The sequence below is a fragment of the Leptosomus discolor genome, chromosome 15 (assembly GCF_034619465.1).
Source record: "Leptosomus discolor isolate bLepDis1 chromosome 15, bLepDis1.hap2, whole genome shotgun sequence".
In the NCBI taxonomy this organism is placed as follows: domain Eukaryota; kingdom Metazoa; phylum Chordata; class Aves; order Leptosomiformes; family Leptosomidae; genus Leptosomus; species Leptosomus discolor.
In genome coordinates, this window is record NC_141405.1 from 2,620,054 (window position 1) to 2,640,867 (window position 20,814).

The 20,814-nt window shown below is 51.0% G+C and overlaps 1 protein-coding gene across 3 annotated transcripts in view; it reads right to left on the bottom strand.

Annotated features, from left to right (window-relative positions):
* Positions 1–309: 309 nt before the first annotated feature.
* RGS9 (regulator of G protein signaling 9) overlaps positions 310–20,814 on the bottom strand; it is a 33,801-nt gene continuing 13,296 nt past the window's right edge. The window contains exons 8-19 of one of the 3 annotated variants that reach the window (XM_086473884.1): positions 20,143–20,224; positions 19,678–19,749; positions 13,723–13,752; positions 12,985–13,046; positions 10,559–10,672; positions 9,479–9,594; positions 8,903–8,990; positions 8,238–8,376; positions 7,122–7,207; positions 5,626–5,743; positions 1,936–2,312; positions 310–466 (exon numbers count right to left, since the gene is read on the bottom strand). In XM_086473884.1, the coding sequence (XP_086330010.1) occupies positions 310–466; positions 1,936–2,312; positions 5,626–5,743; positions 7,122–7,207; positions 8,238–8,376; positions 8,903–8,990; positions 9,479–9,594; positions 10,559–10,672; positions 12,985–13,046; positions 13,723–13,752; positions 19,678–19,749; positions 20,143–20,224 (1,441 nt within the window). Of the gene's footprint in view, positions 467–1,935; positions 2,313–5,574; positions 5,744–7,121; positions 7,208–8,237; positions 8,377–8,902; positions 8,991–9,478; positions 9,595–10,558; positions 10,673–12,984; positions 13,047–13,722; positions 13,753–14,639; positions 14,670–19,677; positions 19,750–20,142; positions 20,225–20,814 lie in introns of those variants that run through there. The other 2 variants (XM_086473885.1, XM_086473886.1) reach the window with 2 other exon arrangements.

The following is a 20,814-nucleotide window of genomic DNA, read 5'->3' on the forward strand; positions in this document are numbered from 1 at the left end:
CACATATAAATTCTGCATCTGCTATAAGGCAAGAAACAAGGTTCATTTATCAAGAAGTTTGTAATGAATAGATCAGAATACACCAAAGATAGGAAAGAAAACGAGTCCAGAAATGCTTCAAATTCTTGAATTACAAACAGAGGGGTACACCAGGGTCCGTTATTCATAGCTGTGGTAGTCTGAGCTTCCTTGATGCTGGAGGATGGCTCTAATGCACTTCTTCAACAGCACAGCCCAGATACCGAACCATACATGGCAAACCTTGTGGTCTCAGGCCTGGAAAGAGAGCGTCCACGTCTGGGCTGCTTGTTAGCCAGCTCTCCCCTCTTCCATGGGGTTCTCCCAAGGGCAGATCACCTCCTTTGCAGAGTCCTTACGAGCTCGGTGGCGGTTGTCCTCTCCCTCCTGAGAGTCTATGGGGTAGATTCGGCTCTCCAAAGGAGTATCCATTTTTATTTGGAAGAAGCTGCGTTGTGAAATAAAAACTCATCACGCAGACGGCACTTTTTGATGTGCTCTCTGAGACAGCGAACACGCAGCACGGAGTCTGGCTTTGAGTTTTCCACTGTTCAAACCCCAAATCCCAAAGCAAAACTCCTGGGCACAAGCCCGCAGAGATGGAAAACAAAGGAAATGTGCACTCCTACCCCTTTGAAGCAAAACTGCTGTGTGACACAGCTTCGGCACAGCCAGAGCTCAGAGCCAGGTGGAGAAAGAGCCCTCAGATTTGTGCTTTTGAATTTATAATGTGGACTCATCCACTTGGTCAGCAGCAGAGGTGGATTAAAAGAGGTTGAGGACACGTTACTCTTAGTGAGGGACGCAGCCAGGATTTGGTTTCAACAGTGACAGCCTCTCCAGGCAAAAAATCCCCAATCTTACACATCCTGCTCCGGAATGACAAACGTTGCGTGACTTTCCCTCAAGATTTCTCCTCCCTTGATATTTCTGAGTCTCCTCTGACTTTCAAATCATTAAACCATACCTGAACCAACACTCGAGCCCAAACACAAATGTATGAGTGGTTTTCCAAATTCAAGGATCAAAAGTAAAACCTGGGGGCTTTACCCCAAAAACAGGAGGTGTAAGCGCAACAGGGAGGAACCACTGGCACGGCCTCTTGCCCGTTTCTCATCAGAAAACACATCCAATACAGAAAGCAAGCGCAGGGAGCCAAGGGGAAGAGACCTTTTAGAGACCTGGCTGTGATTTCGGGCAGGCAGCACAAATGCCAGTGGCGGGTTTTGGGTGCAATGATAGGAAAGGCAACCATCAGCTGGGCTCACAGTGCTGCACGGCCTCGCGGGGAGGTCTCTCGGGTACCCCTGAGTACCCGAACACCTCACTGTCTTTGCTGGTGTAAAGACCTCAAGCTCATCTCCAAAGCCAACCAACTAACCGAAATAGGACAAACAACTGCTGCCGTACACAGGGTGGCAAGGCCCCATGGCCTGTGAAGCTGCTTGATGGGGGGGCAAACGCAAACTTACCTTTACGCTGGGCCGCAGCTGTCTCACACAAGATGGCGGCCATCTTCCCCGGGCTGCTCCAGCGTGCGGAGGCTCAGGACACGGGGCAGGAGGGCATGGGCAGTGCCTTGTGTCCCCAGGGGGAGAAGAAGCCACATCCCTGGCTGTGCCACACCGTACCCCAAGCAGCCTCGCAGCCCGCTGCTCCCCGGGGCCAACGGGAAGGGGCAGTCCCGCCATTTTCTTGCCTGACACCAGGGAGAAGCAGAGCTGGTGCCCACTCCTGGCAGCCGCTATCGCACGCAGCCCTACAGCAGGCAGACGCGGCAGGGAGACAGCGACAGCTGGCTGGAAGCACAAGGCCAGCTTGAAGAGGCTCAGCTGTTACTGGTTCAACCGGTGGCTAATCACAAACCGAGCTGGTCCCGGAGGTGAGCCCTTCCCGAGGCGCCCGCGCGGCGCTTACCTGCTCACCGCCTTGGCGTCCGGCCGGAGCCGCTGCTCCCGCTCACCCAGGGGCTGCACCTTCCCGTGGGGCACGGCCGGGCACTTGGGTGAGAGCGTGGTGAAGACGGGCGAGGTCCAGCAGCCCCTCTTCAGGAACCGGCCAAAGGACAGGGCGGCCATCCGGGACCTCCCGCCGCCGGAGGGGAAGGGGTCTGGGCCGGCCCCCTCGGGCTCCTGCTCCCTCTCCGCCCCTGTGGTGCTGTCTAGGGCCACGCTGATGGGCGAGGGGCAGGCCGGGCTGTGGGGCAGCGCCGGGGGGCCGGGAGGCAGCGATGGTGGGGTGCTGGTGCCAGCGTAGACGGTCGGGTGAGGGGCCCAGGAGGCGAGGTGGCATGGCTGCGGGGAGGAAAAGGAGAGAGGCTCAGTCAGGCCCATGGAGGCGGCACAGCGGTGGTTGGCCTCCCCAGGCTTCGTCAGGAGGAAAAGCCTTCTCCTCCTTTGGTGGACAAGGGCCTGGTGCCGCCAGCAGAGACAGGGCTGAGCTGGGAGGCAGCCAACAGCCACCCCAGCCAAGCCTGGGATGGCGTCCCCCCCCGCCCCACAGCTTTGTCCCCTTCCCTGCCCTCCCACAGCAGGAGCGTGGAGGTGTCGCAACTTGCCCGTGGAAAGCAACAGGGTCATCGCTACCAGCCTCCGCGGGTGCTGACAGATCCAGCCCCACACCCGCTGGGATGCTGTAGGAGACATCAGCTTGTCTCGTTCCTTACAACAATTAGCTCCAGGCACGGAGGAGTCTGTTATCCTGAGAATGTGATCTTGGTTCTGAACGGCATAACCATTGCACACCCCAAGCACCAATGTGGTGGCTGCTGTGGTGGCCAAGAAATAGGACACTGAGCTCCAAACCCTGATGACTGATAATACAAGAAGCCACATCTTGTGCTGAACCCCCAGTGTCCCTGGCTGGTGCTGTGAAGTCTCCAGCTCAGCTAATTCAGCCCTCAGGACAAAGCCAAGTACAGATTCATCATCAGAGGACATGCTGGGGTGTCCATCCCCCCCCACCGTTTCCCAAGGACTCACTCCCAGCAGAAATGAAATGCAGCTCAAGTGTCCGAAGAGAAGTGCTGAGAGCAGAGGCACATACAGAAAATGCATGCACGCATGGCAGAGAGATGACACAGTGAAGGATGAACACACTGAGACAAGACAGAGAAGGATGAACTCAGTCTTTTTTAATTTTCTACATTTATTTTTATTAGACAGATGAATGCATGGAAGCGATGGCCAAGAAACGAAACAACATGTTGCTCTGATTTCCAATGGAAACAAACAATTTCTGGGCTGGCACAAAGTGAAGTTCAGTTTGTACCGTAGTCACACTTTGTACCAGGCGACCTTCCTCTTCAGGGACTGAACAGCAAGGGACCGAGGAGTGGTACACTGGGTCGTGCCAGCTTATTCAGCCTGTAAGCAGAACAGAGCCAGCTTCTGCCTGCAAGTGTAGGACTGGTGTTTCACAAGCACGGTGACTCCAGAGCATGCAGCATTAACCCGTGTCAGGGGGACAGCGATGCAAAGCTGAGATGATGAAAAATCAGAGAAAGGAATGAACATAAAAAGCAAAGCTGCAGACAAAATAGGAGTAGAATCAGAGGGACTGACTGGAACACACAGATTTGTTATTTATTATTTATACCCTGACTTGATCTTCCACATGTTACTACACACTGGCAATCCCAACATGCTCAGTGCTCCACGTTATACAAACTCTGAAAAGACTGTAGAGCTCATCACATCCAAGTAGCTTTGGACTAACCCTGCCAAGTTCTTGAGTAACTTTCAGTGGTCTTATGTCAAGGTAGGTTAACGGTGGTCAGTTGTAAAAAAGCCTTGTGGTTTTAAGGAGAATTAAAAGAAAAAAAAAAATGACAGTCTGAGCCTGCTCACCCTTACGGCATTGCAAAATTTGCCATTGCTTCCACTGGGAATAAGAGCAGAGACTGAGCAGGCAGAGCTTGACACAGAGCAAAGGACTCCCGCAACTTGGCTTCAATCCCTCCAAGAAGGTTTATCACCGTTAGGTTAACGGAGGTCACGAAAATCTCCCCAGCTCAGCTGCAAAGCGAAGGAGACCAGTTCTGCCATGATACCAGATCAGACCGTGTAGCCCCAATTCTGCCTCAGACAACACGCACAGGGAGGGCAAGAATTGCTGTGCAAAGCGGTTTGGGACACAGCTCCCGCCTGACTATCTCCCAAGGGGTTGCTCTGCATGCACCCTGATACCTGGGGGCTCCCACTTACATCCAGGTTTCTCCATCTCCCATTTCCTGACAAATCATACCAGTAGTAAAAACGGATGAACACGAACCGGAGTGAAGAAGCTTCCCAGACCTCAGTGCTCCCCACCCAGTCCCTCTGCTTCCCCTAAATTTTAGCAAACGAGGAAGCTTCTCTGCCCCTGCAATTCCCTTTACTGGGCTTTGCAGGAATCTTCCCCCTTCTGGTAATCATTGGCCTGATCCAGACATGCTGGGGTTTCCCAGCAAAGCCTGGAATCTCCCTGAGCTCTTTAGCACTAACCATACTTTAGGTTGCTTCATTCTAAAAAGCAAAAGAGACAGAGCAAATGACAAAAACCACTACTTAAAGTTGAAATCAGCTCTTAACATCTCTACCCTGGTTCTTCCTTGCCTCTGGGCTACAAGCCAGTGACAACTGGAACTAGCTCCTGTTAGGTTTTTTTAACGACAGAAAATAGAAGAGCAGGAAAAAGACAAGACGAGGTAGGAAGGATTTGATAAAAGAAACAGAAAGCCACGGCTGCATCTCTCAAGCCCTCCTGCAGGCTCTTGCGAGAGACGGCTCTCTGCACCTGCACATCCAGCTCATCCGTGCAGGGGAGCCACAGGGGAGAGCAGAGCTTCCCACTGATAGTCTCCAACGTGCCAGGGGGGAATTGGGGGTGTCATCAAAATTCAAAGGGTCAACTCAACCTTCCGCAGTGTTCATCCTACCAGTCTCACAAGAAGTCTACCCCTCTCTTCTGCCTGTGGCTCCATCGCACTGGCTAGGAGGTGCAGGATACTTGAAGTGAGGGGTCCTCTCCTCTCAGGGGGTGCCCAGGGAGCACCCCTTGTGAGGGTGCACATCGCCCCGAGAAGCTGGACACCAGCGTGGACGTGCTCTGAGGGGGAACACCTCACCCTGCTCCCTGCGGGGGTCATCCACCTCTGCTCCAAGGAAGGCTGATTTGAACCCACAGGTCTGGGACAGCAGAGCCTTACTCTGCCTTGTGCCACCCCACCTCCTGGAGGAGCAGGAGACAGGGAGAGGCAGTCGGGCTGCCCAACCTCTGGGAGGGGATTGCGGGCAGCCAGAAAGCATCCCCTCGCCGAGGTGTGCAGGGAGGGAGCTCTGCCCCCCGAGCCCGGCACAGCCAGCAGCCTGGCTCTGCCAGCACTCCCATGCCTGACGTGCCTGGGAAGTGACATCTGCTGCTCCAGAAGCCATGGCAACGTGCAGGATGCAGGCTGTGGGCAGAGCCGGCCTGGGAAACCTAAAGCAGCACTGACACCTTCAGGAAGGGGAGACGAAGCTCAACACAGGCCTCGGCTTGTCTTTTCCCTGCGCTGTGCCCTGCGGGGCTCAGAGCCTACTTGGGAGGTTCCTTGAGCTGGCTCCTGCGATCCAGCTTGCTCATGACCTGCGTGATGTCCACGTTCGTGGCGGCTTCTTTGGCTTTGGCCTCTTCCTCCTGCTGCCTCAGGATGATGGGGCTGGGGCTGGAGCGGAGGTGGCGGCGTCCGAACGGAAAAGTGGAGCTGGGCAGAGAGTGAGACAAAGAAGCAGGGCTTTACCAAAAAGTAGAAGGGCACCAAAACTCTCTCCTGACAAGCAAACTTACGGGGAGGGCAAGCTGAGACACAGAGATGGATGTGCCACTGTCACCCGCACAACAACAAGGAAGCGCAAAGGCGGACAAGGTGGTTTAAAGCAGGACTTGGTGACTCAGCATCACACATCAGCTACAGAACTGCTAAAATCAGTCCTGTCCTGGTCCTCCATCAGGACTCCAGGGCCAGGAGATGACCAGTACACTGCTCCTTTTCTTGTATTTGCACGTAACTAGCACCCAGTATGAACCCAAACAACCGGCATCAGTGGAATTTTTTCTGGTGTCTTCAGTCAGATCAAGATGGGGACCAGTATGAGTGTTTTTAGTGTCTGTGATACCCCCCAAACCCACCTGCTACCTACTTCAGCAGCAGTGGAAACAAGCGTTAAGCCACCTCTGGATGAGGTACTAGCTCTTTAGCTTACCCAGGATGCCCAGTATTGTGTCTCCAGAACAGGCACTGACAAACATGAAGGTAGTCACCAGGGGTCAGCCAGCATCTGCCAGCGACCTTGTGATGCGTGGCTCAGGGAAAAACTAACCAAACCCCAGGCAAGTCAGCAGGAGGGGTTTTTCCACTGACTTGAAATGGGCTTTAGATGAAACAACAGCGTGAAAGTCCATGATTCCTCTTTCTTGCTTGCTAGGCTGACGAGTGGAAGAGGAACAGAGAAAGAACCACACTGCCCAGTCTGCCTCTGACACTCCACGCTCAGCTTTAAGAAGCCACCGCAGTTCAAATGGCCTAAATTTGCTACACAACCTCCACCTTGGTCGGGAAAAAGCCATTTCAAGCCTGCCTCTTCAAAGACCATCCACCTTGTGCCAGCAGTTACTCGTAGGTGAGACGCTGTTCGCTCCCATGTGGCTGCCTGTCACCTCCACTTCGCAGGGGGTGAGCGGCTTTGTCCAGGCAGACGAAGCAGAACCCATGGAGGACCCTGCGGTGGCTCTCTGTCCCCTCTGGCAGCCAGTGTTTCACGGGTGGGAGATCTCCCATGCCCAGTACACAGCGCCCTCTCTTTCCAGGAAAGGAGCTATGATTAATTCGACAATCACAGCCTTTCTAAACAGATGAGGCAGCCGGGCAATTGTCAAGTCAATTCCGGCTGCACACAAGCCACTTCCAAAAGGCTGACAAAGAAACAGCACAATCAGTCCCAAAGCAAGGCATCTTTTCAGTGAAAAATTTTATTTAATTAAGTGAACATCTAAATCATAGTAATTTTGCTGCAACTCAGGCTTTTTCTACCCTTGCTACAACAAGAAAAACAAACCCCACAATTACATCCAGTTTCACTTGCCTTTTTTTGACAGTCTCTTGCGGCACAACAGCCTTGGCCAGCATTTCCTTGTATATTGGAGACTTTAAGTAGCGGCCATAGGAATCCTACTAGGAGGAAAAAAGAGAAACTGGTAGTTATGGGCTGCAAACACCTTTATTAAAATCACCACCAAATACAGCTGCTCAGGAGCCAGGGAGGCTGGGAACCAGATAATCTCCCTCAGCAGCCCAAGGGACTTTGCATCTTTCAGGCAAATATAGCTGTTTAAACCAATAGCCTTTCATCTTGGTGTAAAATTCCCAGGATTTTCCATCTCACAATAAAGCTTCCCAGGTAAGAGCCAGACCAAAAGGTCTGAACTGAGCTTAGCTCAGGTCAGTGGTGTCTCACAGCCATTGCAGGGTGAAGCGCTCACGTTTCAGGAGCCAAACTTTTCAACAACTGGCAAAAATCAGCATAGTTCTGCTGCTTTCAGTGCCAATGTGCATTAGCTGCTGCTCTGGCCCACAATGCTCCTTCCTGCTAAGTGTATTTTGGATCCCTCACCAGGAGGAGTTAGAGGTTATTTTTCAGTCACCGTGATTTAATGAAAGCCATGACACACTGTATGCTGACATCAGCCTGCAGTCTGCTGCACCAGTCAGACCTCAAAAACGGTGTCCATCAACATCACCGCAGAAAAATGTGTGGAAAAAACCTCAGTAAAACTTGAGATGGGCCATGTCTGGTCACAGTCTTGGTACAAAACTCATTCAGTTATATCACAGTCGCTACTACTTTTCCTTTTTGCTGAAAGCCCGTTGGATACAAGCATCCCACCACAGGGACACCCGATGTGGCACACAGAGTGGTACTGAGTGACGTTAAAACGCTTGTTCAAGCTTTGAATGAGCTGGTGACCAAGCTGGTATTAGAAAGTAGGACTTCCAGCAGACACCCGGCCTCCACCAACTTGGGGACGTGCTGCCTCAGAGAGAAGAAGCAGCAAAATACAAAGGCCTGAAGTGGTGCTTAAGTCAGCAGATCTGAGGGATTTTCACAGGCCACTTGAAAGTGGCAGCTGACAGCACACAAAGGCATGGAAAGGCCCAGAGAACTGGAATCCCCCCAAGGCTTTGGAAACAAATAACAAACCTTTTTCATCAGCATGTAAATGTGGGTCTGAGCAGCATCTAACACATAACGATGAGGGTGCTTGAGGCCTTTGACCGTGATGCCCATTGTTGTGCCATCGATGTTAATCCAGCGCCTCGCTCCTGGAGCCAGGAAGAGCCTGCAAGGAGGAGGAACCAACAGTGCCATTAACACCTGGAGAACTCCTGGAGACTCCTCTGTCTCTGCGGGACAGGAAAAGTGCCTTCAGCTCCCCACTACAACTTGCTGTCCTGATCTTGGGCAGTCAACCTCCTCTTCAACAGTGACAGGCAGTCACTTCCTCTCGCACTGTTAACACACAATATAAACCAAATTTTTAGCCCACTGGAAGCAAAAAGGGTCTCTCCACTCTCCTCGTGGCAGCCCCAAGATCTTTGCTGTTCCACACCCCTATTTAAATCACATGCTAAGACCTAAATGTAATAGTGGAAAGCAGGGAGGAAAAGTAACTATACAACAAAACAATACTTGTGCTTTCATCTTCAAAAGCTCCTTTCCTAGGTTGGGACATAGGGCAGCCACATTTGATGATAGCTTACAAAGAAAAGGCTCAGGAATAAATCATTTGGAGAATTACAACATGTGGAAGAAAGTGATGGGACTCATGTACAAAGGGTTTAAGAACGTAAAATTATCACACTCACTTGTAAATTTCTTCTGCTTTTTCTTTGACCTTGGATTGGTCTCCATACTTGAGATCCTCACAGGCTTCCCAGAAACTCAGATTCTCTCCTGCGTAACAAGGACACAGTGAGCAGAGTGACTGAGGAAAACGCAATCCCATTTATTCACTCCTACACTGTGTTTGTTTGACTCAAGATGCGTTGGCACCAACTCAGTCCCCCCCAGTTCTTACAGCCACCTTGAAAAATCCCTTTGGGACTGAAGGAGGAAACCAACTTGCCCCTGCTCCCTGCACACCGACACCTGCAGAAGTGTGAACCCAGCCAGTTCAGCTTGCTGGGGACCAGTCCTCCCGCACCGGGAGTGCCCTGGGCTGTACTGCGAGTCCTGTGCCACTAGATGGTATTGCACGCCTTGGCTGCACAGCCACCGCCTCCAAAGTCACTGCTGCTGCCTTTGCTTTGTGACTTTGTCCTTGTCTCGGCTCACAGCACCTACTGCAAAGGCAGGGATTTCCACCGCGGCCCTGCCTCAGCCCCGCAGCGCCCTGCTGGGTGGCCTAGGCGGGGACAAAGCGAGCGCCACAGCAGACCCACCGCTGAACTCCTTCTTCAGGAAGAGCTGGAAGTTCTGCCGACCTTTCGGATCCCGTATCAGCTCACTGAAATTGAAGGCCCATCGCTCCACGCGCATTCTGGTGGGGATTTCCACTCTGCACAGGTTGAAAACAAACAGCGCTGCCAGTTTCATGTGGCCTATCTAATTGGCAGATTAATTAAAACTAAAATGCCCTTTGCTGGAATGCCAAGAGACTTCTCAGCACTCTCTGTTTTCCAGAATGCTGTAATGAGCTCCTAAAGTCAGCCCACTAAGTAAGCCGTAATTAAACAACTTGGTACACAGTGGGATGAGGATTTATCTCGGATTTATGCTGCTCTTACAATGATGGCCCAGCTTTGTGGAGGCTCGACTCAGTCCCGTTCTGGAGGCGGCACTGGTTGTTGCCCAAAGCTTTGCTTCTCATAAAGGCATTCTGTGAAGGTAACCTTTGGGGCTCTCTAATGGGATATTATCACTCTAACAGGATTGCTGGTCTCAAATGAGAACCAGTAATATCTTGTATGCTTCAAGCCCAGAGGTGCCACTGCGTAATTAGCAAATACTATCTGAATGGAAAACGAAGGGAGACCTCAAAGAAGAGATGGACCACCAGCACGTGCCTCCAACCCAAACTCTCTCCTAGGGAGGCAGCCTGTGGTGTGTGCAAAGAGCCTGAATTGCTGCGTCATTGGCAGCACCTCATTTAGCACGGTTAACGCTAAACCAAGCGCTATGCCCGAGCGTAACCGGTCATATTCCATTTCTGTGCTAGTAAAAGTGGACTTCACTCATCCAAGGGAAGGATTAGGCCCACTCAGCAGGGGCTGCCATCATCAGTTTAGGAATTTCCGTAACGTTAAGGAAGGCTCCACTTGAAGATAGTCCTGCAAGTGCAGCGTGGAATATTCCCGAGAGACAGTCTCTTTAGCCTGGCCAAGCTACGTCAGAAAGGAACGCTTCCCTGCTCATGATTAGAAACCAGATATCATGACGAAATCAATGGTTCCCTTTTCTGATTTCTAGCAGCATAAAGGTCAGTGTAAACCACAAGCTGGCAAGAGAATATAAAGACATACAGTTTTGCATTGAGGTCCCAGAAGTCAGGGTCATCTGTTATCCAGGGGTTGCTGGGCAGACATCCAGACAGGATAGGATCGCTGGAGAGGAACTGCTCAGAGTACTTCACGAGCCTGCAAGTAAATCCAACAAAATCCAAACATTAATTTGCAAGCAGAACTGCAGCCACCCCCACTACACTCAAATAAGTGGTTGCACAGACTATAGATATCCTCAGAGGTGCAGCCCTACCAGCACGGGGACCTGGAAGGTGGGCCCCTGCCTTACTAGAAAAATTGATTCATTAGGTCAGTTCCATTTCCCAAACAGAAACCTCCTGGTTGTCCTTCACAGCACTGATTCTGCCAGCTCAAGTGCTGGGAGATGTAAGACCCTCTTCCACCACCTCCTTTTGCCTCTTCATTTCAAGGAAGTGGGACTAAGCTCCCAAACGGCTTCTGTCTCCTTCTCCAGCCAGCTGGCAAAGGCCTGATCCTGCGCCGTTGTGTGCCACACATTGCAGAGAAGAAAGTGCCAGAGAAGAGGATCGCTCAGGGTGGGTTCTCCGCAGCCTTCCCACGGGGCGTGGGAGAGCCAGGGAGCTCCGGGAAAGGTGAGGGAGTGCTAAGGGCACCTCTCAGCTTCTCCTTTCCTCTGCTCACCTACCGCATGGCTCATTCCTCTGCAAATGACTCTGAGGGCTTGGCACAAAGCAAAAATGTCTCTATCCTAGCAGGAACCAGACAAACACTTCTCCTACCTTCTAAGTTGGCCAGACTTGTAATTACAACCGATTTCACTAATGTCCTGGAATTTTAGCTTTCTTCTCCCTTTTTCATTCTTGAAAATATTGTCTGGTTTCTGCGTTTAAAATTCCTTCCAGGCCAAACTGCTTTCATGTGCTCAAAGCTGGGAGTGCACCGTCCAAAGGCCCGTTGCTAACAGGCACCTTGGCATAGATCCTGCAACTATACAATGCTGCTGCACAAAGCATACCACAGGCTTGGCACAGAAGTGCTCGATCCTATCTTCTCACTGGAAATGCCAAGGCATTCAGCACCCACATAATTCGCTCCAATCCATATATCCTAATCACGCTACGAATCTAAACCTGTCAACTCAGGTAACATTGCTCTGTCCTTTTAATGATTAACGCTTTCCCGCTCCTTCTAAATCAATGCAATGTGCCCATGCATGCACACTATCTAGTTGCTGCTCATCTCCTCATCAATAATAATTTGACTTGGGCCCAATCCTGCAGCTGAGATGGAGATCCAAATTTCCTGAGAATTTTTTGATCTACGTGATAGGCGTTATCCCATCAGAACACCAGAACTAACGAATGAAAAGCTCCGTTGCCAAACAGTTAAGCACCACTAAATTCCTGGAAGGTAGCCAGGTGTCTCCAGCTCACAGCTTGGAAAATTGAGGCAGGAGAGTTTTAAGTGACCCGGGAGTCAGTGACAGATGAAGTGAGCAGAACTGCTGGTGCCTTGCAGGTTGTGGTCGTCAGAAGACAGCACTGCCTCCCAGACTCTTCCTCCCATCTCATTCATCCACGACTGTCTTCTCCCAGGGAACAGGCCTGAGCACCTTGTTCATCTTAGATTCGATAGGAATCTCTGGGCGGCCATGACTATGTAAAACAGACTGGTGGTGTGGACTGCACCTCTAGGCAACGGGCCAGCACGTAAGATTCCAGGTAAGAAATGCCTGTGGCAAACAGAGGAATGGCTAATGCTAGGACTGGGAGCTTTGCACTTAATTGGCACCGTCAGGAATCTGATCAGGAAACACTCCCACTGAGAAGAGGAATTGCTAATTAATGGCTTGGACATTCATGGAGAGGCAGATGTTCCTTCACAACACAGAACAACCAGAGCCTTCCCCGGCTCTGCCCCTTCTGGTGAGCATCGCCATAGGAGCAAGAACGCTCCTTGGGGCTGAATCCAGCCCAGCAGGCTGGGGACCAGGGACAGGAGGGTCAGTCTGTCTGTACTGGTTACTCATCCCACACAGGAACAGGCACAGGACAGACACTGCTGCATCCTCACAGGGCAGCCTCCACGCAGCTGCCTTTCCAGACTGCAGAGCTGTGCCAGGTCCCACATGCCACGATCCAGCCCTGACCACTCCGAACACCTCTTGATTTCAGAGGGAATCCCAACCGAGAGGCTGGTGCTGTTCTGCAGACATTCATAGCAAAGCTTTCCTTAGCTCCAAGGGAGCCTCTTCATCCTGACTGGGACTCTGATCCCTCCTCTCCCTTGTGCCTCCTGGCCCAGGCAACACACAGCCCAGACAGCACAAACAACACTGCGTGTGGCCACCACATCCATTCCCCTGACTGAGTCACCAGCTGCCAGAACAGATAGCTTCATCTTCTCATTAGGAGATAAGCGCCGAAAGCTAATTAATGTGTGGACAGAGGAAAATCAGGACTCACCCTCCAAGAGAGACAGAAGATTTCACTCTGGACTTCATGATGGCCTGCTGATAGTACATGATCTGAGAGGGATCAGACACGTCCATGGTTAGGAGCATGGAGATGTGAAGACAAGGCCGTCTCTAGCTGAAACTCAAACGTGCTCTCTCCCAGGTAGTAAGGCTCACTACAACAGGTAATGCTTCTTCGCTAATTGTTGGCTGTCCAAGGAATCAGAGAATCCCTAAACTGTCTTAGTAAAACGGCTGTTTTCACTGAGCTTATTGCAAATGTCAGAAGAGCATTTTGCAATGTGCAAGTAATTAAAAAGCCCTCCCCGTGCTATATAAAAATTGGATAATAGCCACCATTCTAGGCACCTACAAATGCTCTGGATGGTTTAGCATGTAATTATCATTGATCCTTGGCCGTCTCTACATTGGCGCCACTGGATGTATCTCCTCTGATTTCCCCACCACTAATTTTGATCAATTGGATTTTAGCCCTGGTGTCTGTCCTTGCTCGAGCCTTCCCGTCACTGGGAGAGCTGCTGGCAGCCTGCAGTGGGAGGTGCAGAGGCAGTAAATGTCCTGAAAGCGCCTTGACCAAAAGCTCCATGGGGCAGAGACTCTGCCAGCCAAACCCAGGCGGTTTTAAAACTGCTCACCCCCTGCAAAGGGGGCTTTGAGCCCCCATGCAACACTGATGTAAGCAATGCACCCAGGATGAACACCGAGAAGCAAGGGAAGGACCACTTACCTCTCTCCTATAAACGTCCATAGTTTTTTTCTGTAAAATAAAGAAGCAAAACCCATTAAATTGGGGTGGGTGCTTTCACTCACCTTTCTTGAGACATGAAAACACCGCTGCAGGGCTGCCGTTGTGCAGTGCTCTCCAATTAATTCTCATTACAATTAAAATCAAACACAGCAGCTCAGCTAATCAAGGTATCATCAAAGCTAAGAGCATCCACACACCGTAAATCGTTCCATTAGCTGTATTTACTGTTTAGCATTGCTTCTTCCATCACAGCCTGCCTGTATGCCTTCAATTAAGGGGTTATTCTAATGGAGCTAAAATAGATTCGTTTACGAGACACAGATTAGATCATTCAATATTAGCTAAAGGAGACAGGAACCAACACATTGCAAAATATAAACACCACAATTAAAAGCCTCAGAAGCAGTATTTGCTGTGCAAAGGGTGCTTACGTTGTGATTTGAATAACTCAGACTATGTTACATGTCATCCACAAATGAGCGAGCAATTGAAGGCAAGAAATTAACTGCGGGGTGTTTATTCACACAGCATCCTTTGAAGCACAGTTACTTTGTGTGAAATAAACCTGAGGAAGGAGAAGGAACGACAACCTAAGTCAGGGATGCCCCCAGCAAGTTTTTCAAGGCTTATTCAAGGTTTCAGTTCAGCATCTCCCATCTTAGCCAACAAAAGTCATGCCGCTCATCTGCAGCCCAGGATTATCGTATCGAACTGACCCTGTGGCAGACACGGGTCTGCAGAGCGCCTTGGGGAGTGCAGTTTGCGAGGGATGAGGGATGAAGCATCTGGTATTGAATGCCACAGGCAGCCCACTTCTCCCAGAAGAACCTGCACCCTGAACTACCCCTGTTTTGGGAAAGGCAGGACACACTCGCAGGGCTGCTTTGTGAGGGGACTGCCGTGGGGACACTGGTGCAGGTCTGCTTCTGCATTTTAACCATCATCACTAGTCCTGCTCAGGAGGAAGAAACTACATGGAAGAAAAATATGCATTTTTTGCTGAAAGTCAGTCGGTTTTGAGAGCACACTCACCATTTCAGCAGCAGGAGCCATACATGCAGCAGATCAGCCAATCTGTACAGCACTATCATGAAGCCAGCCCACCTGATCCTAACACAAACCTAGCCTAGCGTAGTACTAACCGAAATCCTCACTGTGGCATTGCAAGGGGAGGAGGCTTTTTCTGCTGGAAATACCTGACCAGCTCTGAATGACTGCAGTGCACCCAAGCTCAGCAGGGGCAAACAGGAAAGCAAATAGTAGCTGCACCAGCAGCGATGCTTTGCTGTCCACACACAAGGAACCGCGTGCGAGGGGGTGAGGGCTGACACATCAAGGGGGAGAAAAGGCTCTTTTCTGGACAAACAGGATCATTGGTCACAGGGCTGGACAGCCTCCCTTGCTGACTCAAAGGCTCCTGGGACATCTTACAAATGATAGAGGATTCATGGACTAAGGAACAGCTTTTCACCCTTCTCTGATCTTAGCTGCACCCCGATGCCAGGACAGCTTCCATGTAGACACCTTTTCTTACCCCCATTTCTACAGCGGCATCATTGTTTCAGATAGACTACAGAAAGGGAAGGGGAAAAAACCCAAAAAATCCACCTGCTTGTGCAGAGAAATTCACTGCATTTACTGTCCTAGAAGCGTCCTCTTCAGAGAACTTTGTTTCTGTTTCAGGCCAGCTATTTCCTGCACAAGAGGAGTTCGCTATCTCCTTGGGGAACCCAAGATACAAACTAGGCCCCGTCAATTTACAAGTGCCAGCTGAACCGCTCCATTTGATGGAACTGAAGCGTGGCTAGGGCATTTACTTTAGGGAAATCAATGCATTAAAATCATTAGACAGTTTTAAAAGGCCCCTCATTTCTTCCTCTGTTTTGTCAAGTGTGCGCCTCGGACAGGCCTGGTGCAGCAGGGCGAGGAGAAGTGGACGCTGGCATAGCGGCTTGAGGGCAGCTCACGTGGGAGTAAAGTTGTGTTATCTTCTACAGGGGTCTTAGAGGCAGGCAGCACACCACACACACACGAGACAAACAGCTGGTGGGGAAGAGAAAAAGAACACAGTAAGTTAAACGTTACATAGAGCAAGAAAGGCATGAATTAAAATGTCATCACAACAGAAAAATTAGATGTGGGTGTGTAAAAATCAAAGCTATGTCTGCAAACAAGGAAAGATTTCTTTTTAAAGTTCATCCTACACCAAGGATCCCCTCCTGCCACAGCCTGAGCGGGTAGGTCAGCGCTCCGGACAGCTGGTCCTGGGAAAACCAGGGGGGCTTTGGTGGGGTGCTCCAGGAGAGGGAGGAGATGTGCCAAGGCTCGCACAGAGAAGGGGGCTATGGCATGAGAAGGGTTGAGCATCACTGGGTACTGGGCACACACTGAACTGGAACAGAATCAGAGAGGAGCCCAGTGCCGAACGCCCCATTGAGGGCTGCAGGTGCTGGCTGTGCTCAGCCCTTTCCAGTTCTCCAATCCACACTGCAAAGGATCTCAGCTATTTCACCCCAAAACTGCACATCATTTCATTTCCCTTTCTCCCACAGTGCTCCTATGGCCAGTTTCCAGCTTTGGTACGGGTGCAAGGGACCCTGGATACTCTCCGTGTCCTACTGAGCACTGCCAATTGTCCCCACCATCCTACCCTTCCTTACCCCCTGCTACTGACGGCAGCAATGCCAAAGTGCCCTGTACCAGTCACTCACCCTCCCTCATTTGGAAGGAAATAATATTTGGAACAAAGGAGTCATTTCTTATAATGAGATTAATTTTGCCATGCCCTTAATGAGTGACTTATCGCAATTACCGCAGATAAGCTCCCGAGCCCTGCAGGCTTCAAATCAAAATGGCAATTAGTGAATGACCTCGGTCTGTCTCAGGCAAGTGCCTCGTGCTGTTAAACATCCTCCTCCCCGAAACACACAGCGGCACTTGGACACCCAGCACGGCCTCGTCACACCCCGCTGCCACCAGCTGAGCGCTCCCCATGCGCGACGGCAGCGGCTGCAAAGCTCAGCTGGGAGCCAGCCAGGACCTGCTCGACAGCCCTGTGTCTGGAGCCCATCCACATGGCTGAAGCTACAAACTCCCACAAAAGCTGGGATATCTGCTAATTCCCAGCTAACCATTCCCGTGGACCTCCTCTGCTCTCAGCGTGGGTTTTCCTGACCACATCGTGGAGATAACGGTCATTATGTTTTTCCCTGCCTGGCCACCCTTCAGTGTTTACAGAGGTCATAAACAGCCGGACAACAGCTTTTGTGTGTGTGCCCAGATGGAGCTTGGAGGGAAAACAAGCAAGGCCACTGTCACCCAGGGCTCATTTTGGGCCAGGGCGCTGCAAATCACACCCGCGCTCTGCCCCGAACGCCGCAGTGCCCTCTGTGCGCGCAGCTCGGCAAGCTGCGAGGATGACCACGGGGAGCCTGCGCAGAGCGCCAGTCCCCGAGCGCAGGGCAGCGCCAGCACAGCTCAGCCTCCCTTCAGAGCTCACTGTCTTGCCGCCCCAGCAAAAACCTGGGGGCACGGCCTCTCTGACGCTGCCACGGCAAGCAGCACGCCGGCGTGCACCCAGCTCTTTCTGCACACGCCAACGCCTCTTCTCAGGTGCAGATGGGGGCTTTTCCCTACACGCAGCCACGGGGAGCCCTGCACGCCAGAAGCAAATTCTGAGTCTAGCATAAGACCATCTCAACATGTATCCCCACTGCGCTGGTGCTTCCAGCTCAACATCTGGAAATCGGATCTGTTACAGCCCATGTCTCTGGTTTCGTTCAAGTTGCTGGGTTTCCCCTGTCTTGTTTATTTGCTGACTCCATTGTTTCAAAAGCTGTGATGGATGCAGCGGAAGTTACGTGTTTATCAGGCAGCCAAACTGACAGAGACTTCTGAAACAAAAGGCCAGCAAGGACTACGATGACTTGTGGCTGATTTGCTGCGTACAAGAAGCCAGGGCATTTCATTCATTAGTCCTCGAATCCAGCACAGTGATTTTTGGCTAAGGTAAAGCACTTTTTGGAAAGACTGTCTGGCTACAGAAGGCAGCAAAAGCTGAGCGTGTACCTGCAGGTGTGTCAGTGGGCTCCAGCAGTTGCCTGGTAACTCTCTAAGCAGTGAGGCTCCATGTGAGCCTGAGGTAACAAAAGGCTAAAGCATCTCTTAATTAGCTGTTCAATGGATGGCTACTTCTGCCTTACTCCTCCTGCCCAGCTACAACTCCTAACTCATTATAACCGCAGGGATGCCCGTGGGTCAGTAATAAAAGTCCGCTTCAAAGGAGTGTGGGCACCTGTTTATCTCCAGAGGACTCTAACAATTAGGGAGGCAGCAGCCCACCAAAGGGTCTGAGGCAAGTGAGAGAGACATGTTCATGCCACTATCAGCTTCAAAGAAGTCACTCTGATGTCAGAAATTAATTATCACCCAGAATATTTTCCTTTCTCGGCTGTCAAGATAAAAGACAACTAATTGGCCAACAAAGCGAAGCTAGACTGAGTGGGAGCAGAGACACAAATCAAATAAATGGGCGCTGGATTCACGCACTCATTTTCTGCTCTCATTGTTTCACCTCTGTCAGAGCCAGAGGTTGGGCCCACGGAAAACATCAGTAAAACGCTGCACTGCCGTCAGCAGCAGTAAGACTCTGCCAACCACGCACAGTCCAGCTCAGCATTTAGCAGCAGAGCTCAGGCTGTCCTTTCTGCTCACCAAAGGCTGTTGGGCCACAGGTGTCCTTTGGCTCATGCCCTCCTCGGAGTCTCTGCTGATGGGGGAACTGACTGTCTCTCTTATGACCAGGGTGGGAAGCGAACAGAGATCCCTCAGCTCACTCCCTCTGTGCTACCAAGTGGTTGGCAGACGGCTACGGGCTTTCAGACCGTTTGCAAACCTAAAATCTTCTTCCATGTCAGCTGTAAAACTGTGGGCGAGAAGTTGGCTTACTCCTCTTTTCTATCCCTCTCCCTTTCCACAACTCCTTTTCTCTTAAAAAAAAAAAAAAAAAAAAAAAAAAGAAGGCTTTCAGTGGCTGCTACTTACAGCAAAAAACCCTAAAATATACCCCAACCTTACATTTTGCTCGTTTTCAGTCTCTATAGCAACAGAACACAGTTGGCCAAAGCAATTATCCTGCCTCTGGCTGTTGAGATGTTTAAAGGCTGTTACAAAAATGAGAAGTTGTGGGAATACAGCGAGTGTGATCGCAGTTACATTTGCATTTAATTGCTGAGAGACACTTTGACTTCACTTCCAAATGAGCACTGTTAAGTGCACAAATACAGGATCACTTAAAAGGACTGATGGAGAAAGAGAAGAGCAGCTCCAGCTCCTCATCCACTGCCTTGTCTTGCTATGGACTCTGAACCTGTCCCACCCAGTTACAGCCTCCATGGTCTCCGTTCTTAATTCTGTTTCTTTATGGTCTAGCTACAGAATATGCATTTTTAGGCAACATTTTGTGTCTGCTATCCACCACGCCAACTTCTCCATCTTCTTGCCACACTTTACCCTTTTGGAGGTATTCTGTCATTTTATTTTAAACCTGGATCTTTCCTCCGAGCCTTCACATCCCACAACCCCACATAGTTCATTCAGCACTAATAAAAAAGGCAGCAACGAGCATCTGGAGACAGGATTCCTTCGTTCAGTTTCACCAGCAAAGAAAACACGTCCTGTAGCTAAGCCCTCACACCAACTGGTGTGGCAAGACAGCTGACAAAGTATTTTCAAGCCAAAAGAAGCTGCCAAAGCCTATTTTGAGGGCCCCACCCCTGGGACAATGAGACAGCTTCAACCCCTGGCCTGTTCAGCTGTCACAGCTGAGCTGACTCACTGAGCCTGCGGTGCCCAAAAAACCACAATCCCAGGACATTGCCTGGGTCCTCCCAGACAAATTCGGTAGGTGTGAAAGAAAAACCAAAACCGTCTCACCTGGTTTACCTTATTTTCATTGGGATCCGTTACGCGGTCTACTCCGTACTCTAGGACGTCTAGCATGCCGGGCTGTTAGGAACAAAAAAAAGATCAATAACTTTGTAAAACTCATTTTGTTTTAAAGTCTCTGGTTCACACGAATGCATGAGGAGACTCCCGAGCCCCGAAGGGCTCCACTGCCAGCAGCTCCAAGCCAGCAGTACCCTGGGGCAGCTCTGTCCCCCGAACCTGGGAACGCTCACCTCCGAGCACGGGTGCTGCAGCTGGACCTCCTTCCCTTGCAAAGGAGAAGGGAGGTGTGGACTGGGCTGACCCCTGCCCTGATGAGAAGCGGCTGGGTGCGCAGCCCAGACGCCATGCCCACGGCCGTGCCCTTAGCGGGCGGGCGGGCGTTTGTCCCAGGTGCCTGACGGGAGGGCACCACCCAGGCCCCAAAGCCACAAGCCGTCGTCCTTTACTCACGGGAGTTCGGTTCACAAGCCAGTAGGCTCTCTCCTGGCAGTCCAGGGCGTACCTGTCCGCCTTCTTCCGCTCCTTCCCTGCCCTGCAAAGCCCAGAAAAGGATTATGACTCTACCAAGGGAATTAATGAATTTTGCTCTCCTAAAACCAGTGGGGTAAGAAAAGGGGCACACCTCCAGTCTCCCCGTGGGTCCCAGCCTGACTGCGCAAGGCTCTGATGCAGCCTCCTGACCGCGTCTTACCCTGGCTAATTCTGGACTGCAGAACACGCCGTTCACATGGCCACACATGACTATAGCTTTTGAGAAATCATCGCCTTCCCGAGCTCAGCTGGGAGCAGACACATCCGCTTTTAATTAGGCACACAGCCCTTGGGTAGTTTTACGCTAATATCCTGCTACTTGTGGTCAGTCCTGCTGCCTCATGTTTATCTGTCTCCCATGTCCCTGGCGGTATCCGAGAACTGCCATGCAGAGATACATCCTGGACACGTCTCGCCCCTGTCTCACAGTAAACAGGGGCATTTCTCACAGAAATTATTTGGAAATGGTACCAAGCAGTGTTCCCAAGCATTAAAACCCAAATCACCTCTGCTATTAAATAGAAGAGGCACTAGCATGGTTTGGGCTCAGACCAACTAATTCTTTCCCAGACAAGTCCTGGGCACAATTTA